This window comes from Mustela erminea, chromosome 1 (genome assembly GCF_009829155.1).
Source record: "Mustela erminea isolate mMusErm1 chromosome 1, mMusErm1.Pri, whole genome shotgun sequence".
In the NCBI taxonomy this organism is placed as follows: Eukaryota; Metazoa; Chordata; class Mammalia; order Carnivora; family Mustelidae; genus Mustela; species Mustela erminea.
In genome coordinates, this window is record NC_045614.1 from 101,918,040 (window position 1) to 101,941,780 (window position 23,741).

The 23,741-nt window shown below is 37.4% G+C and overlaps 1 protein-coding gene across 1 annotated transcript in view; it reads right to left on the minus strand.

The window, feature by feature from the left end:
- The window catches only part of OSBPL11 (oxysterol binding protein like 11), a 98,139-nt gene that overhangs the window by 19,723 nt on the left and 54,675 nt on the right, over positions 1-23,741 (minus strand). The window contains exons 7-10 of the mRNA XM_032335886.1: positions 22,870-23,015; positions 16,181-16,321; positions 8,981-9,479; positions 5,736-5,922 (exon numbers count right to left, since the gene is read on the minus strand). Of these exons, the coding sequence (XP_032191777.1) occupies positions 5,736-5,922; positions 8,981-9,479; positions 16,181-16,321; positions 22,870-23,015 (973 nt within the window). The remainder of the gene's footprint in view (positions 1-5,735; positions 5,923-8,980; positions 9,480-16,180; positions 16,322-22,869; positions 23,016-23,741) is intronic.

The window sequence follows — 23,741 nt, forward strand, 5'->3', positions numbered from 1 at the left end:
CTGCTCTGATTATAGATAGCAGTAAAAAACCAGGCTGTCTGAGGAGAGAGGCACACCATTAATAAAGGCATAAAAGAAAACCTTCATTATAATATTCTTGTAAAATCAAAAAAGAAAAGACATCAAAAACAGAAAAGACAGTTTCTAATAGGAATTTTTTTTTTAAAAGATTTTATTTATTTATTTGACAGACAGAGATCACAAGTAGGCAGAGAGGCAGGCAGAGAGAGGGGGGGAAGCAGGGTCCCCACTGAGGAGAGAGTCTGATGCGGGACTCGATCCCAGGACCCCGGGACCATGACCTGAGCTGAAGGCAGAGGCTTTAACCCACTGAACCACTCAGGGGCCCCTCTAATAGGAATCTTTTAAATGAGAAATTAGATGAAACCACTGGTCCTGGGAGAGATCAGAATGGAAAAAAATGAGGAAACTTTAGTCAGCTGAAAGTATCCATCAACAGTTATAGAAAGAGTGTGTATGTGAATCCAAAGGAAAGAGACTTTGTTAGAGAAAAGGGCAGTACTTCCAAGTGACAGAAAATCAAGTGAGTGTGGCCTTGTGGAAAGGTAAAGGGTATGGAGGGGAAAAAGAAAGCAAATATGTTGACTGACCATTAACAAAACTGAAAATGTCTATTTAAAATTATTAGGGGTCTTCAAAAAATCAGAGTATGAAAACCAGGTATCAACCTGTTTTTTATCAATACGGCTTTTAGAATATTGGTAGATGCTTCCTCTAGGAATCTAGCTGCCAAGGTGGAAGAAGCTGCAATCATGCAGAAAGGCCACATGTGGGCCCTCTGAATGACAGTCCCAGCTGGGCTCTTGGTGCGCAGCCAGATCTACTGTTTCCTCCCACATGAGTGAGCTAACCTTGGATATCCAGTGGGTCAGCCCCTTAGATGGCTGAAGCTTCAACTAACATGAAGGACATCATGTAAGAATCACCCAACCGAACCTAGTCAGTCCAGAAAACTATGAAAGATAATAAACCGCTATTTTAAACTTATGTTTTAGAGAAGTTTATTACTGGCAATAAATAATTAGGATGTCATCCAAAGCTATCTTAGCTGCCCTCTGACTTCTCTATATCCTGTTAGTTAGTCCTTAAAAGGTCAACTCTGAATGTCTAACTGGTTTCCCTTCTAATCTCTCTTCACTCCCCCTGCCCACCAGTCCATTCTTTACCTGCCACCAGATAGGTCTTTTTAGAAATAAATACTTAAAACATATAATTTCCAGGCACAAAACTGCCTAAGGTATTCCTACCAAAACTGCATAACCTGAACCTTTAAAAAAAAAAAGACAAACCCACACTGAGAAGCAGTCTATAAAATTGACCTGTCATTGTCTTAAGAAAAAGAGAAAGGCAATGGAAAATACCAGTAGACTCAAGAGACATAACAATAATACAAATGCACGATCCTGGGTAGGAGAAAAAATACTGCCAATTACTGGGAAAACTGACAAAATTTAACATGGACTGTACTTAGTTATAGTATTAATTTAACATAACAATGTTAAATTTCTTGAATTTGACAACTATTCTGATTGTATGAGAGATGTGATTCTATATATTTCCTTGTTCTTAGGAAATTCAGTCTAAAATATTTTATTTTTAAAGAAATATTTATTTATTGGGGCGCCTGGAGGCTCAGTGGGTTAAAGCCTCTGTCTCTGGCTTGGGTCACGATCCCAGGGTCCTGAGATTGAGCCCCACATCAGGCTCTCTGCTCAGCAGGGAGCCTGCTTCCCTATCTCTCTGTCTCTGCCTGCCTCTCCGCCTATTTATGATCTCTGTCTGTCAACTAAATAAATATTTTTTTAAAAATTTATTTATTTGAAAAAGAGAGAGAGAGATGGAGTGAATACATTTGCGTGCAAGTGAGGGAAGGTGCAGAAGGAGAGAGAGAGAGAGAGAGAGAAAGAATCCTTAAGCAGTCTGACTGATGAGCAAGGAGCCGAACACGGGGCTCAATCCCAGGACCCCAGAATCATGACCTGAATCGAAATCAAGAGTCAGCTACTTAACTGACTGAGCCACTTAGGTGCCCTACACTAAAATAGTTTAAAGTGTCAGGAAGTCTATAACTCTCAAATGTTTCAGGAATAATAATAATAATGATAATGATATGTACATAGAAAAAGATTCTGACAAAGCTAATGAAGCAAAATGCTAACACTAGGCAAGGGATACATGAGAGTTTGTACAATTCTTCTGGAGGTTTGAAATGACTTCAAAAGATAAAAGTAATTAAATAATATATATTAATTCCATGCTTAACATTAATTGGCTCCCCACTGCCTTCGGAATTAAGATCAGAATTGTTGGGGTGCCTGGGTGGCTCAGTGGTTTAAACCTCTGCCTTCAGCTCATGTCATGATCTCAGGGTCCTGGGATAGAGCTCCGCATCGGGCTCTCTGCTCAGTGGGGAGCCTGCCTCTCTGTATACTTGTCACCTATCAAATAAATAAATAAAATATTAAAAAAAAAAAGATCAGAATTGTTAGCAAAATAGTATACTGTATTCTTGTATCAGAGTTAAGAGATACATTTAAATGGCAAGGACTTAACAGGAATACAGATAAACATACTTAATTTGAAAGTAAAAAAAAAGGTACTATGACTAGGGTTGGATTTTCACAGGTTAGCTCAATTAAACATTCCAACACAACTTTCTGTACATGTGGGTGTTTACAAGCATCAGTGTCCCCCGAGAGGCTGACCCTCACTGCCCTAGCAGCTGGCACCCATGTTGTTAATACGCACTGATGTACTCTTGCCTGTCGCTCTAGCATTTTCATTTCACTTACTATCAACTATTTGGCAATGAGAACATACTAATATCAAAACTACCCTATTAGTTCTTCATGTCATTAAGAATGACTATCAAAGAAATGAAGATGTTAACTGCAAGAAGAAAAAAAGGAAGAGAGCCTGCAACAGCTGTTTTCAAACCTCTGCAGGGCTCTCCTAGGAGGAGGAAGGGGATAAAAACTGAGTGAAGTTCTAAAAAAATCTGATCTAAGAGTTCATATCTAAGAGATTATGTTAAAGGAGTAATATATTAAAGGAACAGGTACAGTTTGAAAGGGTGGACTAGATTCTATCTCCAAGAAGAGAGAAACTCACTCATAATCATATTTCCAAAGACAAATATGCAAAACTTTATGAATAACTTACTATGTACACTGTATAGATGGAACAGAAGGCCCAAAACAGTACAGTTCTATCAAAAACCTTACAGCCATATTGGGGGAAATAAAACAACTCAATCAGGAGAATAAGCTTGTGTATTAATAATGTTTTTTAAAATGTTTTTACAGTTAGTATGAGTCCTGCAGGATTTCAGGTAACACATACATATGCACATACACATATACTGTCAGAATTAAGTTTCAGGGACCAGAAATAGTTTGCAAAAAGACAACTAAAATCACTCCATGTCTCCTTATCCAGAAAATAATACTTATAAGAGAAAAAAATAAGCAACAGGCCACTAAGAAATAACTTAGTGTCATGATAATAAAATAGTGCTGGCTTGGGAAGATTTATCACGGTAGTTGTTTCCCCTAAGCATTCTACTCAAGCATATAGAGAGACTGAGGAATACTTTCACCAAGGCAAGAATGTTACAGGGATATAGGTTTCAGCTCTAACTTCATATAAATAAATAACATATAAATAAAGGGAGTCTGAATGGACTGCCTCTCACTCACTGTGAGTTTTGTGTGAATAATAAATGTTTGAAAACATTGAACTATCAGTTTTCAGACATGTTGCAAAGGGATATATGCACCTAGTAAATGTTGGTCTACAACGTCTAAAGGCCCAGCTGGTTTTAAGGTGTGAATCCTGTGATTACTATAATGAGCAGAGTAAGTTGAAGCACATAAAGCAAAGTGTTAACCACAATAATACCTTCTCTAAGGGTAAGAGATGACTTGACAATGTCTAGTGGTTCTGTTTGGGTAATATGTATGCATATTATAATTCTTGACGTTAGTGTTTTGAAGTCTGTATTTTTATTTTTATTTATTTTTAAAGATTTTTACTTTATTTATTTGACAGACAGAGATCACAAGTAGGCAGAGAAAAGCAGGCTACCTGCCAAGCAGAAAGCCCGATGCGGGGCTTGATCCCAGGACCCTGGGATCATGACCTGAGCCGAAGACAGAGCCTTTAACCCACTGAGCCACCCAGGCACCACTGAAGTCTGTATTTTTAAAGGCCCATTTGGTGTCTGGGAACCAATCAATCTCTCTTTCCACTTCTAAAATTTTTAAGTACCCAAGTGAAAGTACTAAGTGAAAAAGTAAAACAGCTATATGCAACTGGCTGGAGGGAGAGTACTTTGGTAATAACCCCTTATAACTGTTGGTCAGCACCTATTCAAGTTCAACTTCCATTTCCTATGACCCAGTAATTCCACTTCTAGGTATCTATCCAACAGAAATTCACACAGACATTCACCAAACAATGTTCTAGCAGCACCATTTGTAATGGCCCCAAACTGGAAACTACCCAAATGCCCATCAGCATTAGAATGAATAAGTGAATTGTGGCATAGCCATACAATGTAATACGGTCTTCAGTAAGGAGAATAAGCCATGCTACACATGGATGAACCTCAAAAACATAATACTGAGCAAAAGTCAAACCTGAAAGAAAACAGTGTATGATTTCATTTTAATATATAGTTCAAAAACAGAAATAGCTAATCAATGGTGTTAGAAAGCAGGATAGTGGCTACCCTAAGAGGGAAGGGTATAAATGGTTAACGTGTGTGTGTGTGTGTGTGTGTGTGTGTGTGTGACTGTAACAGGGCATGAAGAGGGTCTCTAGGATGCTGGTAATGTTCCATGTCTAGATCAAAGTGCTCAGATTTTTACTTTGTGAAAATCATCAACAAGAGATGTATTTTTCAGTGAAGAGTTACAGACAGAGAAAACTATCCCTACTTTAGGGAAAGTCAGAACAGACATGAAGGGCTTAAGGAAAGGAGTCAGTATCCTTTTGAAGATTCTATTAGACAACCTGTCTTCACGAATGTTGGATGATCTGGCCCTTGCTGAAGAGACAGAGAAGCTGAGAAGGGGGTACAGGAACTGGCCATTTCCTGATGGGATTAGAACAAAGGCCTTATTCCATCACTGCACTACCTCAACTATTTCATATGATTTGATACATTCTCATGCTACCTTGTACCAACAGCTGCCTTCACTGAGGCCTGGATTGAGTCTGAGCCCCTTTAAGGCAGAAATTGGGCCAGAGACCGAATGTTCATTTGCTAGGAATTCTACTCTACATATTGTTACCTATTTAACCAGGAAAATTTTGTAGGAGTAGATAGATCTGTCACTCTTCTAAAAACTAGATCAGGATGGGGGCGCGTGGGTGGCTTAGTCAATTTAGTGTCCAACTCTTGGTTTTGGCTCAGGTCAGGATCTCAGGTCATGGGATCAAGCCTGGCACTGGGCTCTCCATTCAGTGTAGGCTCTGCTTCTCCCTCTCTTTTGCTCCTCCCCCCAACTTGCACTCTCACTCTCTATCTCTAAAATAAATAAATAAAATCTTAAACAAACCAACCAAAAAAACTAGATCAGGATGCCCAGAATGTCTCAAAAAAGTAGAAATAAATAAAACTACAACTCCATCTACATAAAACAAAGCAGGAAAGAATAAGGAGTTATAAACAGTAGAATAAGAGCCAGGTATCATTTAAATGTTCTTACCGGTGTAGTTTGCCACCATAAAATGGCTTAGTATGAAAAGTGATGCTGGCTGAATACCCAGTTTTTGCACAGTTGACACTGACTTTACCACCCAGTTCTACCCAAGGAACAGTTAAAATTGACCGAGCATATGCACACGGTAGAGAAAATGTATACTCTTCTCCATGCTCCAATAGACTGAGGACACCTGAATGTGAAAACATAAAGATGGTTAACATCTTTAAAAAAAAAAAAAGAGAGACAGTTATAAAATATCCATTATTAGTTTTTCTCAAGCCTAATAAAGAAACATCACTATTTTGCTTCATTTTCATTTAACTCTGGATTAAACTAATTTCACTTAAAATTGTATTTGTAACATTCCTGGTAATAGTGAATCTGAGTTACATTTATTATGACTTTGCTATCCCTTTGGGGTTCATGGGACCAGAAGTGTTTTAGTAGAAACAGATCAAGATTTCCCTCTAATAGACTCTTAAAAATAAAACCTTAAATCAGATTTTAAGAATATGCTATACTGCATCATGGTATGGTCTGATAATTAATACTAACAACTTTCTTAGTTTGGGAATAATTAATATCTAATGCTGTAGAGTCACAGAACTTTGTCTCAGTTCAATGAAAAAAAGCATTCTTTATTCTATGTATATTAGGAAGAAAAAAACTAATTCTGTCATGAAAACTATGGTCATAGTAATAACTTTGTTTGCAAAATTCTGAAGAATTTGGTGTGAGGCTACAAGAGATTGAAGTGACAGTTTTCAAACAAATATTATTCTAATAAGACTTGTTTTATATTAAGTGATGCTATATTAAGGATGGTTTTTTAAAAGAAAAATTATAGGAAGAGAAATTACATTAATGAATAATCAACTTATACTAGATAAAGAAGACACACTAAGGATATTTGAGCTACATTACTAACCCAAGCTCATTATCTGGGTCACTAGGAGACTAAATACTGAACTGAACTCTAATGGTATCTTTCTCTTAATGAATGCTCATTAACTACTCTGTTCTTAATGTTTGCAAATAAGGAAGGGCAAGAGTTGTAATAAGTATTTTAATATAGTTAATTCTTAGAATAACCAAACAGATAAACTGAGATTCTCAAGCAGTCTACTTTACATAAAGGAACACCAACTATTTTCTTGTGTAACCTTTATAGTCTTCACAAAGGGCAATAATAAATCAAGAATTATCAAGCAATTTCATAAGGAACCTGGTTCTGGCTGTAATACATTTATATGTAATGGGAGCTGTCAGAAGACATACAGACAACATACTCGGGTATCCCTGAAGGATTTAATAGTAACTGCTGATTCATTTTAAGTTAGAAAACATATGTTTTGATTATTTTTCTAAAAATATGTCCCCTTATAACCTGGATTTCTGATCTCTTATTCTGAAACTGTATTTGCCGTAAGTATCACACACAAAATCTGAGTTAAATTAAAATCAGTCAGTTTTGAATGTATATGATAATAGTCTTATTAGGCAACAGATTCAAAGAATTCTAAAACCTCACTTACATCATCATTAAATGGAATTTCCCCCTAACAAATAAAAACATGTTCCTGTTAGAACAAAATTGTCTAACTCCCATTTTCTGATTTTGTTTACTTTTTATTGAGGTTACAAAAGAAATTTAATTTCTAAAAGGCATTCCACAAATATGGAATAAGCACATAAAAATCACCTATTTTAGACCTTCCTCATGATTAACGCAAGGTTAAGATATTAATGCTTTTCCTTATTTCCTGAAGTATTTCCTTCTTGAAGAGGCTACCATCGGATTCTCAGTAACAGCTAACCGTCCTCAGGGAGAGTGTGTTAAAGGAGGAGGTTCTAAATCTCGCTGTGCCTTAACTTTTGTGACCTTGAACATGTCTCATCACTATGGACTTGTTTTTTTCATCTATAAAATCAAACTGATTTATGAAGATCTTAGAGCTAATGGTATGAAGCTTATCAGTGAAGATGGCAAAATTCTAACTAATAAAACATTAAGACTTTCTAAAATTACAGAAGCTTTGATTAACTTAAAACATTATTTGGAAATTGCTAAGACTCATATCACAACAGATCTTAACAATGGGCAAAACTGAAAAGGGGGATAAAGTATTTTCTTCAGAGGTATTTTAATACTATCTCAAAATGTTAGTATCATATATCATAGGCTTAATTATGCCATGCTAACACTGTAATTTTACATTCTGAACATGTTATTTAATGCACAAGGGTTTTCCTTTAACATTAAGATGGTAGGGTTTCTTCTGCCTTTATATTTTTACTAACTTTGTAATGGTTTTTGTGGAAGTTTTTTTTTTTTTTTTAAGATTTTATTTATTTATTTGACAGACAGAGATCACAAGTAGGCAGAGAGGCAGGCAGAGAGAGAGAGAGGGAAGCAGGCTCCCCACTGAGCAGAGAGCCCGATGCGGGACTCGATCCCAGGACCCTGAGATCATGACCCGAGCCGAAGGCAACGGCTTAACCCACTGAGCCACCCAGGCGCCCTTTGTGGAAGTTTTTTGTTGTTGTTTACTTTTGGGGTATTACCTTAAATTATTTTTTCATAACCTTTTGCTGAAGTGAAATTAAAGACTGGGGATGTTTTAAAATATTACTTCCTCGGGAGCTATAAAAGATCAAACTAGAAGATATTTCTAGGTAATATATTTCTTGAGTGCTTTTTACAATAATGAAAATATGGAAACAACTTCAATGTCCAAATAAAGGAAATGGTTAAATAAAAGATGGCAAATATCTCATTTCACAGGGTATTATACAGTCATCAAAACATGTTTTAAAGTATTATCAATGACATGGGAGGAAAATGAATATTTATTGCAAAAAAGCAGGACACAAAACTATATAGAGAGAACTAATCCCAAATTTATAAAACAAAAATAAAAGTACGAACATAAAATACAAAATGTTAGCTAAACTCAGCCTTCTCTGGATGGAGGTATTAGGGACGGTTTATTCTCCCCTTGATATTTTTCTAAGTTTTCCAAATACTCTACAATAAAAAATTTTATATTTAAAATCAGGAAAAAAAATTAAAGAAGATAATTTATATTTCTCCATAAATATGAGGCCCCCTTCCCCACCATTCTGGAACACATTAAAAAATGGAAAAAAGTGGCACATGTAACATTTTAAATTTATATTTATCTAGCTTCCCCAAACTTAAGATTATAGCTTGATACGAAAAATTGGAGAACAGTTTTTCTACTTACCTTCTCCAACCATGGTCACGCCTATCGACATGCCTAAGAATTTGCTCTTAGTCCAGACATGCGCATTTACACACATCTTCCTTTCCGCACATTCTGCATAAAATCCTGAGACTGGAGGATGATGGGAAACCTGCTCAGCAACAAATCTGACTGTATAACAGTCTGATCCCACCTGGCTCAAAGTCTCCTCTGACAGAGGAGTGTGATTTGTGATTGCCTGGGTGGAAGAGCTGCTGACAACACTGGATGCCACCTCGCTTTTTGGCACCCTCCAGGAACAGTGAAATGTTTCTCCAATGATAGGATTGTACGGTTTCTTAGCGATGGCTCCTTTACGGCCTTCGTGAAATGAGGTAAGGTAGTACTCAACAAAACGAATCATTCTATCCTCAGCTGTGGCTCCATTAGTGATGGCTATAAATAGGTCTGGATGAGACATAAAGTCTGCATACATCTCCAGCAAGGAACGCTTCTCTAGGATAAATGTAGGAAGCACCACCTAAAACAACAAAAAAAATCAACCAAAGAGGAAAATTTTAATCCACGTGTGTATCTGCAGAAAACTATTCCTACCTTTCTAAAAACATTTCATTCTAGATGAGTATTAAAAACAAAGCCACAAAAGTACCTGGTCTCATTAAAAAATAAGCATGCTTAAAAGGAAATGAAAATCAAGTGGTTAAGATTAAATACCAATGCACGACCGCAAGAGGGTCAGGTAGAAGACATTTAAAAAAAAAATCTTCTAACTTCTAGACTGGATATCAGGTAAATGACGGCAAAACTCAAATGCTGGCCATGCCTTTTTTCCTTTCCCACTTTAAAAATAAATTACAGACGACTGATTAAGATAGAAGAGAAATTTTAATTCCCTGAAAATAGACTAAAGAGATCACCGATCAAAGCAAATACTTTAACTTACAACTTAATTTTAAGCACAAGAGAACTGTCTTTAAGAAGGGAATTTTTAATTTTATTATTAAAGATTATATTTATTTATTTGAGAGAGAGAGAGAGACAAAGAGTGTGAGTGAGAGAGCAAACACAAGCCTGGGGCAAGAGGCAGAGAGAGAAGAAAACTCCCTGCTGAACAGGGAGCCCGAGGCAGGGCTCTATCCCAGGACCCTGGGATCATGACCTCAGACACAGGCAGATACTTAACTGACTCAATCACCCAGGCATCCCTAGAAGGGAACTTTTTAAGTAGGCTCCACACCCAATGAGGGCCTTGAACTCACAACCCTGAGATCAAGAGCCCCTGCTCTTGAGGCGCCCCACAAGAAGGGAATTTTTGTCTTTTTGCCTTTCGTGAAGATGGTGCCAAAGGTGAAGAAGGAATCACCTGCTCCCCTGCCCCAAAGCAAAGGCTTTGAAGGACAAGAAAGCAGTGCTGAAAGGTGCCAACAGTCATTCGCACACAAAAAAGAAAATCCACATGTTGCCCACCTTCCCATGCATCAAGACACTGCATCTCTGGAGGCAGCCCAAATATCCTCAAGAGTGCCCCCAGGAGCCAAGCTTCACCACTATGCTGTATCATCAAATTTCCCGGCTACTGAGTCAGCCATGAATAACGTAGAAGACAACAACATACTTGCATTCAAGCACAAGATCAAACAGGCTATGAGAAAGCTCTAGGACATGGAGGTGGCCACCCTGATCAGGCCCAACGGAGACAGGAAAGCATATGATCAACGGGCTCCTGGCTATAATGCTTCGGATGGTGCCGAGAAAATCGGGATCACTTAAAGGGAAGTCCAGGTGGCTAAATCTAATTTTTTCTCATTGAAAACAAAACAAAACAAAAGAGGGATACTTTTAACACCTAAAGCCACGTAAGTTTAAGAAAGATTAGTTTTCTTTCTTTCTTTTTTTTTTTTGAAGATTTTATTTATTTTGAGAGAGAGAGCATGGAGTGAGCAGGGGAAAGGGCAAAGGGAGAAGGAGAAATAATCTATAGTAGGTCCTGAGCCGAGCTCAGGGCCCGATCCCACAACCCTGAGACCATGACCTGAACCAAGGTCAAAGTTCGACCTTTAACTGACCGAGTCACCGCAGGCGCCCTGTGGATTAGTTTTCTTCAGAGCAGAATTGGAGAGGCACTGTAAACCAGTTCACCAAATTAAGAAAGCAGTCCCGTAATATTTTTCAAGAGCCCAAAGATGTTCATATCCATTTAGCCTAGTAGTTACTCTTCTAGAAATTTAGCCTTAGGAAACAATATGAGTAAAGAAAAAGAAATGTGCAAGTAAAATTAAAATCTATGTTTTTAAACTGTGGTTCTAGCAAACTTAAAGATCGAACTTCCACCTGATAAACTTTATATCATTTAAAAAGACAGTTATAGAAAAAAAGAGATGGTTATGAAGATGATACAACTAATACAAAAGATATCACTGTTTCAGATTCATTTCATGGTGCATTGAACACCTACATCTTAATTTCACTTTCTTCTGAAATCCATTAAAATTATATTAAATGTATTTTATACAAAGACAAACCTGAAGATACCAGGGAAGTAGACAAAGCAATAAAAACTTCTTTTTTTAAAGAGAGTGTGCACACGAGCTGGTGCGGGGGGAGAGGGTGGGAGAATCACAAGCAGGCTCCACACTCAGCGCAGAGCCCAATGTGGGGCTCAATTTCATGACCCTGAGATCATGATCTGAGCCCAAATCAAGAGTCAGATGCCTAACCAACTGAGCCCCCCAGGTACCCCTAAAAGCAACAACATTTTGGGAGGTAATTAGAAAGCTGACTCTTGTGCAGTAGTTTGCAGATTCCAGAGAGGGCTCAGGAACTGACAGCATCAGGTATCTCTGGATCTGGGGGTTTACAGGAATGCTAAAATGATGACTGAGTGGAACCTGTGTGCAGAGCAACTGAATCCTTAAATCCCCTCCCCAACTACACACTTCCGGTAACTGTCCCTCTTGCATCCCAGCCAAGTTCTGGAGGTATTGTCTCCGAAGAGTGAAACAAGGCAGCTTATTCTCTAGTTTGGGGAACATCAGGGACTTCAGAGAGAATGGATACCATACTGATAACAGGTATGAAGTAACTCTACATGAAATAAACATTAGATGCTAAGATCCTCCCCCACCTTACTCTCTTCTCTTCTACCGCTCCTAGTTACTTTGCCCACCAAGCAGGAGATCAGAATTCCTTCTGGGGTATTTCACCAACCTGAGAGGGAAAATCTAATGATACTAACACTAGGTTCCCCCAACAAATCTAGATTACTTGTCCTGAGAAGCACAGGCTCCACCCATATGTTCAAAAGTTAAAGTCAGGTTTTTAGTTTCCCTAGACTTAAGCGTGAGCAGAAATCCAAGAAATATCAGATCTCTGAGAAAATCCCTAAACAGGATTACAAAGACCAAAATACAAAAGATCAAAAAAAATTTGGGGGGGAACCTTAAAAATAAAGATAATTAATATCTTCAGTCTTGAGACAATATTAGATATATGAAACAAATATGCTTTTTGAAAAACAAAATTCAGAACACTTTTAAAACATGGTAACAAAAATTAAAAATCAAGAGAAGGCTCAGAAGATAAAATTGTGAGAAAATCTCTCCACACATAAAAGAGAGAGAGAGAAATGAAGTGAAAAATAAGAGGACCAGAGCAGGGAGTCCAATGACCATGAAATAAAGATTTCGGAAAAAACACTGGAGACAAAGTCATCAGTGAAGAAATTCAAGAAAATTTCAGAGAACCAAATTATGGCTGTCCTGTGCTACAAAGGCCCACCGAGTGCCCAGAGATAATTTCAAACTTCAGGGGACAAAGGACAGATTCCAAATTTTAGAGAAAAACAAACAAACAAAAGAAGTCACAAACAGAAGATGATGAACGGAAATGACATCAGTCTTTTCACCAGAATGCTGTAGCAAGGAGGCAATATTCTAAAGGAAAAATTAACTGCAAGTTAGAAATTCTATCCAAACTAGCAATCAAACATGAGGACAAAATAAAGATATTTCAAACACACATTTTCACATTTTGCCTCCCACAGATCTTTCTCAGAGTTTAAAGGATGATGTGCTCCACTGAAATGAGAGGCAACCAGAAAAGAAGAAAAGAATACAGGAGACGGATCTAGCACAAAAGGACAATGAAAGGACATCCCAGGAAGAAAGCTGTAGAGCAGACACAGGGAAACTGGTCCAGATCAGAGTGATGTGATTCAAGAGACAGATGTATGGAAGACCGCCATCCGTGCCCTCCATACTGCCACTGTTACTGTCTTTTGAAATCTGAGGACAGAATGCTCAAGGGAAACCGGTCCCATCTGCACCTGTATTTGGCCGGTGGTGAGCATCTGTGGAAATGCCAACTCTCCTTTCCATGCCCTGCTGTCTGGGCTGGCTGAAGACATTCATTTCACCCAAAGACATGTTCTGGTTTCAGTCTACTGCTGAGGGCTGGGAAGTGGGTCACAGTTTGCTCAGCGGTAGAAAATACTGAGTAGATTCTTCCCTCTGTCCGCATTCCTGCTGAATGGCCAGTAGCTGGCTCACACCAAATGCTCTAACTTTGTGAACCATGTATTTCACAAAATTCATTTAGAATTTTGCCTTCTTTTGGCTTCAGAAAGGACTCTTCTAAACTTCCTCAATGATTTATAAGATGCTAAAGCCAGGGACTCGGTTTAGCTCATCTTCTCCTAGGAGGTTTCTTCTATGAATGGCAACAGAGCCCCTCCCTTATACAGCTAAACTTGTGCTGGCTATTCACTTTTTCCTAAATTAAATAACATTGTTATGGGGGTACATATGCAGGTGGTAAAACCATTAAAAAAAAAAAAAGTAGGGCTCTATCTAGGTAGGTCGTAGGTTAGATCTAGGAAACACAGGGGACTACAACCAGAAGGGGACCTCAGAGCAAATCCTTCTGGCAACGTTCCAAGACCAGATAGGTGAGGACACCTTTTACCATGTTCTTGAAACTGTTCATACACACAGAAGACTGTGTGAAATATATTTCACAAAGAAAGAGTGTTAACTGAAAAAAGAAAATGTACAGAACTGGAAATAAACTACATTATATGAAGAACGATTAGAGGGAATTCTCAAAATTTAAGTGTTGTGTGGTTAGGATAATGAAGTCATAGGAGATTTTTTCCTTTATTTTCTCAAACTTTCTGTGAACTGTATAATTATACTGAATCCATAATATTATTTAAAAAGGAACAAAATGAACAGTTATTACTTATTCACAACACGCAGGCTGGGACCATGGTTACCTTTCTTGCTGCTGTAGTTCCAGCACCTAGCACAGTGTCTGGAATATAAGAGGGGCTCAAAAAATATTTGTTCTATCAGTGTTTTGTTAGAAAAGAAGGTAGATGTGACTGCAGTTTAGTCACCAGATTTCTAAAAGTTGCTCAAAAAATACCGTTTTTTTTTAACATTATGTGAATGTTCATAATTCATGGTTGGTTAAAGTTAGTGATTTTATATATAAATACTATGTATGTATTTGCATCTTAATTAACAAGGAACAAATGTCGGGAAGCTGTATTATATATAGTTATCATGCCTAGAGAAAGCTTTACCATCTGGCTTACTATCATAGCACATTCTTTTCAAATGTTCTTATGCCTCATAAACCCCTATACTGTTTTTATGCCTTATAAACCTAAATCTACTAAAGGACAGCAAATACCAGAATAACAAAACAAACCTTTAATACCATTATTCATTTTAACTGATTTTATAGGTAACAGTCTTTTCTGAACCACTAATATTGAAAATATTTCTAAAGCAGAAATATTTCTAGAACAGAAAATGACACCCAGTTGAAATATTAAGGTTAGATAAAACAGGAAAGGTTAATGGGTTTCTTTAATAATTCTTACAATGTCTATTTCTTAGTAGGCTTTTAATTCAATCCATTTTCTTTTAAACTCCCCTGTAATCACTGCAAGTCTAAATAAAGAAGGAAATGTGTTTTGATTTTGAGATGCTTCAAAGTAAATGCTAACAGCAAAATGCTTTCTATTTAAGTTACGTTTTACTTAAGTCACTTTCACTACCTTCACTGACATCAAAACCCTTAATTTGAAATATACGTCCTGATGTCAATTCTGAAATTCCTCACTAATGCCAAGAATAATCCCATACTAGTAATATCTAACATACATAGGTTTTGAACCTAATTTCCTTTTCGAATTAACATCATAGGTTAACTGCTAGAATAAATGAAGATGCACTAATTAGACAGCCTGGAACTGGAAAAGACTGATGTAAAATTAAAAACTATAGACTACTGTTTCTCAAACTTTAATGTACATATGAACACATGGGGATCTTATTAAAATACAGATCTGGTCCTCTAAGTTGGGGGTTGGGGGCTGAAACTCTGAACTTCTAGCAAGTTCTCCAGCAATGGTGATGCTACTAGTCTTCAGACAACAAATTTGTCTTCAACAAATCAAACTGTAAGATATTTAAAGTGATTTGATATATTTGTACACTGTAAAAGAATTCCCATTTCTAGTTAATTCAGACCACACTTTTAAAGTAAGCAAGGCAACAGACCAGAGGACTGCAAAGTATGGCCTTTGGGGAAAATGTGGCCTCTGTTTTTATAAATAGTATTTCGTTGGAACACAGCCATGCCCAGTCCAACATATTATTTATGGTCGCTTTCATACTATAAAGGCAAAGCTGAGTAGTTCCAACAGAGACCTGTGTGTAATATTTATTATCTGGCCCTTTACAGAAAATGTTTGCTGACCTCTGTTATTGATAACACCCAAAATATACAATACAACACGGGAAGAGTAAAGTAGATGTGTCAAAGTCTTTCATGATTTTCTGGGATTATAGCCTTTCCTTTGGATTCTGTATACCAAATGACCTCTTTTATTTGCACAGAAACAAGATTACAGGTGTTAACTTGCCATGTGACTTCCTGCTGCACAAGATAACTGTCACATTTTTTATCAAATAAGAAATGTTGATCAAGAAACTCAGAAACCAGGGGCAGCTGGCTGGCTCGGTTCCTGGATCTTGGGGCTGTAAGTTTGAGCCTCCATTAAGGGTAAAGAGATTACTTAATAAATAAAATCTTTAAAAAAAGAGCGAGATTAAGAAACCAATTCATAAAGAATAAAAAGACCTGACAATATTAATAATTACAGGTCGTCCTGACTTACTGCTCACCGCAGCCAGTTATCCCGTTACTTACTCTCGTTAAATCCATGCCCAGCTTCAGCTGTGACAAGAGATGCAGGATGACACTACGTTGCTCTTCCACAGCTCCTAGGTCATCCTCCTTGTTATCATACGTATCCTCTACCTCATCATCTGCACTGATTTCTTCAGGTTCCTTGAAGTCAAACAAAGCAAAAGTCTAGTGTTATAAGTGCTTGCTAATACCCATTAAGAATAAAAGGTTCTTTTCTCTCAGTTTCTTCGTTAAAAAAGACTCTAGTGTTTTCCTTATTTTCAATACAGAAATTGGATTAAACAGCAAGCTTTGCAAACAACAGATAGGACAGACTTCGTTGCTAAATAAAGGACAGATTTCACAGCCACATAAAAGAAGAAGAAAAGTATAAACAGTAGACTTGAAGACATTTATACTGGGCCTAAGTGAATCTGGATATGAGCAAAAAATCTTTCTAAAAATATAACTTCCATCAGTTGGCCATGAAACAGATTTCCTTCAATGAGTCCATTATCATTTACACTGAACATACTGTGGTTTTGCCATAAAAATAATAAAATACATATATTTTGTAAACATGGGATTTTTCAAAAAGAGTGAAGTGTCTCATCTGAATCTCAGGCTTTGAGGACTGGCTACCTCTTTGGGGACACCATGAACACCTATAATTTAAGTTGAAGATGCTTTGGGAATAAAATATTTGCTCCCCCCTCCCTTTAAAAGATTTTACTTATTTATTTCAGAGAGAGAGTGAGAGAGAGAATGCGCGAGCACGAGTCAGGGAGGAGCAGAGGGAGAGGGACAAACAGATTCTCGCTGAGCAGGGAGCCTGATGCGGTGCTCAATCCCAGGACCCTGGAATCATGACCTGAGCCGAAGGCAGATGCTTAACCAATTAAGCCACCCAGGTGCCCCAATGTTTGCCCTTTTTAAAAGCTTAAACTAGGGGCATCTGGGTGGCTTAGTTGGTTAAGCAGCTGCCTGTGGCTCAGGTCATGATCTCAGGGTCCTTGGATCTAGCCCCGAAATCAGGCCTGAGAGCCCGCTTCTCCCTCTGCCTCCCACTCTCCCTACTTGGGTTCACTCTCTCTGACAAATAAATAAATAAAATCTTAAAAAAATATAAAGCTAAAATTATAGAAGTAAAATTTGTAATAATTTTTAAAAATTTGTAAAAGTGACTGTACATGTTAAGTCTAACTACTATAATCTATATTTTGATATTCACTCATTCCTGGAGATGTCTGGAAGAAACTGCAGGGCTGAAGAGAATTCTAAGTGAAGGTATGGAAACCCTACGCCTGCTCATGCCATCTTAATGTCACAAAAAGGTTCTCTGCACAGCTCTTTAATTAATCAATAAATCAACTTCTTGAAAAAGTGAAAATGTTTAACCATCATTTCAACAGCGTCTTAGTTCCAGATAATTGGTTAAGAGAAATTTCTTGTTTCTACTTAAATAATTTTAAGTAACAGTTTCAAATTCCAAGATTCTATAGAATCTTATATTCACCTCTCATGTGTATGTGGGGGGGGGGGGTCGTGGCCCACCTGTCAGTGGTACCTCTTTTTTAACCTTTATGCAAGAGAGCATTAGTACAATAGACTTAGGATTTTTTAAAGGAAATGATTTTGATAATGTCTCTTTGATTTTCTCTTCACACAATTAAATTCTATCAAATAAGAAGCCCATCTGTTCTCTGCAGCTCGGCAAAAACCATTCCTAATCAGGCATAAAATCAAGAATGTAACATTCTCAAATATTAAAAATATTAAAAACAAAATATGAAACACATTAAAAGTAATGCATTCCTGCTCATTCTTTTGTCTTTTTCTCCTTTTCTCTCTACCGTTTTACCAAGGAAACTACAATGCTCAAATTCTCATAACTTAATTAATGGTCTAGCTCATTTCCTCATGTTAAGACCATACAGACAACTACTGTTTATATAATTTCAGAATTACTTCTGTTTTTACAACCTGAAGGAGAAACCCCAAAAGCGTTCTATATCCCCCTTTTCAAAGGCTAGGAAGTCTATCAAGAAGTACTTCCTGTTGCCTACTTAAATCAGTTGCATAATATAGTCTAATAAAGTTTAAGTGTACTTGTGACTGTTTATTCACTATACAATGGGGGAAAGTTGATCATCCTCCTCTCTACATATGGATACCAAATATAATTATTACTCATTTGAGAAATGTTGAGAAAAGTCCTATTAGGTCTTGATTAAATAATGTTCTCTAACCTTCTGAAGAGATACCATTACATATGAAGTCAGAACTTGGGACACAGATTAGTAATGCAAATATAACCTTAACATTACTACTTAATACAAAGTTTACTTTGTACTTTGGAACTTCCTCTAATGAAAATAATATTAAAGAAATAAAACATAGGGGGAGACTGGGTGACTCAGTTGGTTGGGCAGCTGCCTTGGTCTCAGGTCACGGTTCCAGGATCCTGGGATCGAGCTCCGCTTCAGGTTCCCTGCTTAGCAGGGAGCCTGATTCTCTCTCTCCTTCTGCCTACTGCTCTGTGTACTTGTGCTCTCTATCTCTCTGTCAGACAAATAAATAAAATCTTTAAACAAAACAAAACAAAACATAATCTGGTAGAAAAAATATTTAAGAGTACAGTTCTTGTTTTTTTTTTAAAAAGTCTTGTTGTTTATTGGAATAGAAAAAAGAGGAATTCTATTAATTACTGATTCTAAATCTTGGTGTAAATGGAAGAACTTGGAAGCTCTCCTTTCTTATCGAAATGTCTCTTCTTAGAGGTCATCATCCCTTTCCTAAAGAAAAGCTTAAGGTGAAAGCATTACCACAATTCAAATGAACATGCACTGAATGTTTAATAGCCCTACAAACCCAGAATGGTTAGCAGACAGTGGCAAGAGCTGTTGAGTTGCTGGGAATTTATAATATATGGACACTGGATGGCAAAGCAAAACCCCAGTACTCCACCAAATTCATACTAACCTCATCTTTATCTTTCTGATTTCTGACTTGGGCACAAAGGAACTGTGGGCTTCGTTCTAGCCTTACTAGGATTTACTTTTTCCATCACCTGGCAACAAAATCTCCCCTACTAGATATCTGTCTCCAGCTTACATTAACACTCATATTTCAAGGCATGTGTGGTATTTTTTAGAAAATCCAGGTCTATTCTCATATGCCTGAGTGTAGTGTTTTTGTAATTAAAAATAGTACCTGTGCATTTATTTCTACTTACACTCAGTGATATATCTGGTCTACTCACTATTTCAAGATTTGGAGGGCGCCTGGGTGGCTCATTCAGTTAAGTGTCTGCCTTTGGCTCAGGTCATCATCCCAGGAGTTCTGGGTTCAAGTCCCGCATGGGGCTCCCTGCTCTGCTGGAAATCTGCATCTCCTTTTGACACCGCCCACCTCATACTTTCCCTCTCAAATAAATAAGTAAATAATTTGGAAATATAACAATGTTCTTCGCCTTCCCATCTCTGTGTTCCACCTTTAACTCACATCTCTCTAACCCCCAACATCCTTTGTATTCTCATTGGGAAGAGTGAAGATGTTCAAGTGTGTAACTTACAGTTTGTAACTTTCACTTGCAAATTGCATCTCTTATCCTGATCGCTCTCTAAAACTTAGGTTTCATTATTTCTAATTGCTTTTTTAAAAAAAAGATTTTTTTAATGTATTTGAAAGAGAGATCACAAGTAGGCAGAGAGGCAGGCAGAGAGTTGGGGGGAAGCAGGCTCCCCACTGGGCAGAGAACCCGATGAGGGGCTCGATCCTAGGATCCCGAGACCACTACCTGAGCCCAAGGCAGAAGCCCAACCCATTGTAAACATAAGCCATGTTTACAATCATATATCCTCCTCTCAACATAAAATTCAGCATGTTCAGGGGCTCTTGGCTGGCTCAGTTGGCATAAAGTCTGACTCTTAATCTTGGGGTCCTGAGTATGAGCTCCACACTAGGTAGAAAGATTACTTAAAAATACAATCTTTAAAAAGTAAATATGTTGGGGTGCCTGGGTGGCTCAGTCTTAAGCGAATGCCTTCAGCTCAGGTCATGATCCCAGGTTCCTGGGACAAACCCTGCACCAGGCTCCATGCTTGGCGGGAGGCCTGCTTTCCCTCTCCCACTCCCCCTGCTTGTATTCCTGCTGTGGCCGTCTCTCTCTCTCTGTCAAATAAATAAATAAAATCTTTTAAAAGAAGTCAACACGTTCATAAACCATATCAAATCTTTTCTCTCAAAAGGCTCTTTCCTCCTAATTTTCCTAACTTTGTGACTGACACCACAATTTTACCTAGTCATTTAGGTTCACAAACTTGGGAATTATCTTTCATCCATCCCTACAACCAATCACAAATCCAACTGATTTACATTTGAAATGCATATTACCTATTCATTTGTCTTCATTTCTACCTCCATAGCCTTCTATCGACACTTCAATTCTAGGTCATATCATATATCAATCTTCTTAAACATACCCCATGCTCATGATTCTATCATCTATTACATAACATTAAATTCTTCCGTATGATTTTATGTTCGCTGGAGGCACAGTTTACATTGTATTTTATGAGTGGTGGCTCCGGGATTATCACTCCCCAGAGAATGCAGCATGAATGGTCATCTGGATTTGTAAAATCCAATCACCCTATGATAATTTTCCATAATCCAGGTGCTCTGCTATATTCACTTTATGTTCATAACAATCTTATAAGCCATTATTATCCCTGCTTTACAGATGAGAAAATTGAAACTAAGTGGTTAATTATTGGTCCACATGTTAGTAAACGACAGGACCCGGGTTTAAAAACCATCAGGCAAGTTTTCACAATAAGCCTTCATATCCCTGCTCCTACTATTCCTACATCGACATTATCCTACTACTCTTCTTCTCTTCAAATCCTGTGTTCTTTCAAAGCCTGATTCCAATTCCACTTTCTCTCCAAAGCACTCCTCTTCCACTCTACTCAATACATCTTTCCTTCTTTCTTTCTTTGAATGCCATATCCCAACAGCCTAAACCATGTCAATTAAGATAAAAAAAAAATTACTTCATATTATCCTCTCATTGTCTCCATGTATATGTAATTGTGACTCCAGGCAAATTAGTAAGTCTCTCTAGTGAAAGAACTAAGTCTTCAAGTTTTTGTGTCTCCTCTAATTCCTAACATTGGACTTCTCATCCACTGGACATCTTAATAAATACTGTTTGACTCTAGAAATGAGCTGGTCAAGAAGTTACAGGGAAAAAAGAAAGCATTTCGTATTTTTTTTTTCTTCTCTCCTATCCATACTGCTGCCATTGTCTGCCTCATTAAGCCAAGGTCTTGGCCAGTTTTGGAAGTCTCAGTGTCACGTACTATTTCTTTTTCTTCCTTCTTTCTTTCTTTTCTTTCATTTTTTAAGATTTATTTATTTATCCAGGGGGCGGAGAGGGAGAGAGAAAAATCTCAAGTAGACTCCCAGCTAAGCACAAAGCCCAGCAGGGGACTTGATCTCATGACCCTGAGATCATGACCTCAGATGAAATCAAGAGTCAGATGTTCAACCGACTAAGTCATGCAGGTGCCTCCATGTACTTTCAAGAAGTAATTTGCTAATGGGACACCTGGGTGGCTTAGTAGGTTAAGTGTCTGCCTTCGGCTCAGGCCATGATCCCAGGGTCCTGGGATCAAGCCCCGAATTGGGCTTCCTGCTCAGTGGGGAGTCTGACAGTCCCTCTCTCTCTGCCCCTCCCCCTGCTTATGTGTGTGTTCTCTCTCAAATAAATAAAATCTTAAAAAAAAAAAAAAGAAGTAATCTGCTAATATATAAATAACCATAAGCTGTGCATTGTTACTCTTGACTCAGTAATTCTACTTGGGACTATAACCTAAAGAAATAATCCAAAGTAAGAGGAGAAAAAAAAAAAAAGTAAACAAGATGACATAGTGTTATTTATAGTAACAGAAAATAACAAAGAACCTAGATATTTAATAGCTTACTTCAACATTTAGAGTTTTAATTATATGGGCCAGACATAATGCTTATAAGAAGTACCGAGTAAAAAGAGCTTAAAATAAAACTATCTATGTAATTATGATTATCATTAAAAAATAACACAAAAGGCAAAAGATCAATATAATTTTTTACAGTGGTGGAACTATGACTAGAATAAGACATTCCTTAGTTTCTGAGAAATGTGGAATAAATAATACTACAAAAATATAAAACCCTGAGACCATGCTAATTGGGGTAACACCAAAAAAAAAAAAACTGGTTTGGGAAAGAATTTAAAACAAAAAAGACTTAACAGTAAATTTTTAAACTTGTAAATATAATATTTAAGTATCTAATAATGTTAAGATTTAAGAAGAAATGTAAGAGAGAAATACTGTGCAAATAATCTTCTATTAGGTAAGTTAACTCTCTATAAAAATAAAAATAATGCGAACTGCAACTTTTAAATACAGTTTTATCAAGCAAAAGTGAGCCCAAACTAAAAAAAGCACATAACTTAACCTGCAAAACACACATGTACAAGTATCATACAACAGATCTCTTCTAAAACAAGTACTGTTTAAATTAGAAAAACAAGGTCTAGAGTCTCAAGAATGTCGTGCTGGTGTTAGGATGACTAGCATGCCCTGACAACGAAAAGAGAACTGAACCTTTTTAGTGAGTCCTAGTTTTTACATCAAAACCGTATTTTCACATTACCGTACCCTTGCTAATGGTCCAGATTCTTCAACACACTGCTCTTCGGGGACTGCCACTGGTTTACTTTGCTCAGTTGCAAAAGGCTGGTCAGCTCCATTTTTATAGTGGTTTGATAAAGGTATCTTTGGTTCTAACCACTCGATTGTCGTTCCTGATGAAGTAAGAGAAAACTTTCGCTGAAACTTGCTCATAATCTGGAAAGTTCAGCAGATGTGGATTTTATTAAACAATTTTGTTTTGAGCCCACAAGACTAAAAGCAATTCAACCTGCTAAGAGACTCTGCAAAGCAGCCACTTGTATCTCATTAGCATGAGCATCATGATTGGGTATTTTACAACACAGCAACTTGCAACTTGAAATCAGATACCTTTAAAAAAAAAAAAATCAACCCTGAATGGGACTGAACGTCTTCTGGGAAATCTGTAAATCATAATGTATTCCTGCCCTGAATAGCTGATTTGCTACCCTTTCTGTAAAAAACACTGTCCCTCTCCCTAATGATCAAAAAACATGCAATTAGGCTTTAGGGAGTCAGAATTACAGAAGGAGCCTGGGAATCTGAAACGGCAAAATCTTCTTCCTTTTGGGACTGAACCTTATTCTCAGTAGCAATTTTCTAACCATTCAAGGTGGTTACCTTGGTCTAACGTAAGTATTGCAAATACAAGTCCCTTCCTCTTGTTTTTTAATCCAATAAAGAAAGTCCATATACTTTTAAACTGAAAGGCTTTTCTACTGAATAAATAATAGCTGACCTAGCGAAAGAAGTGGTCACATTTAGAGACCTGTCATCTTCTCAGTTAATGACTCAAATGTCTCTTATTACCCTCAACTAGTTTAACAAAGTGGATTCTATGCCTAATCAATAATGGAAAA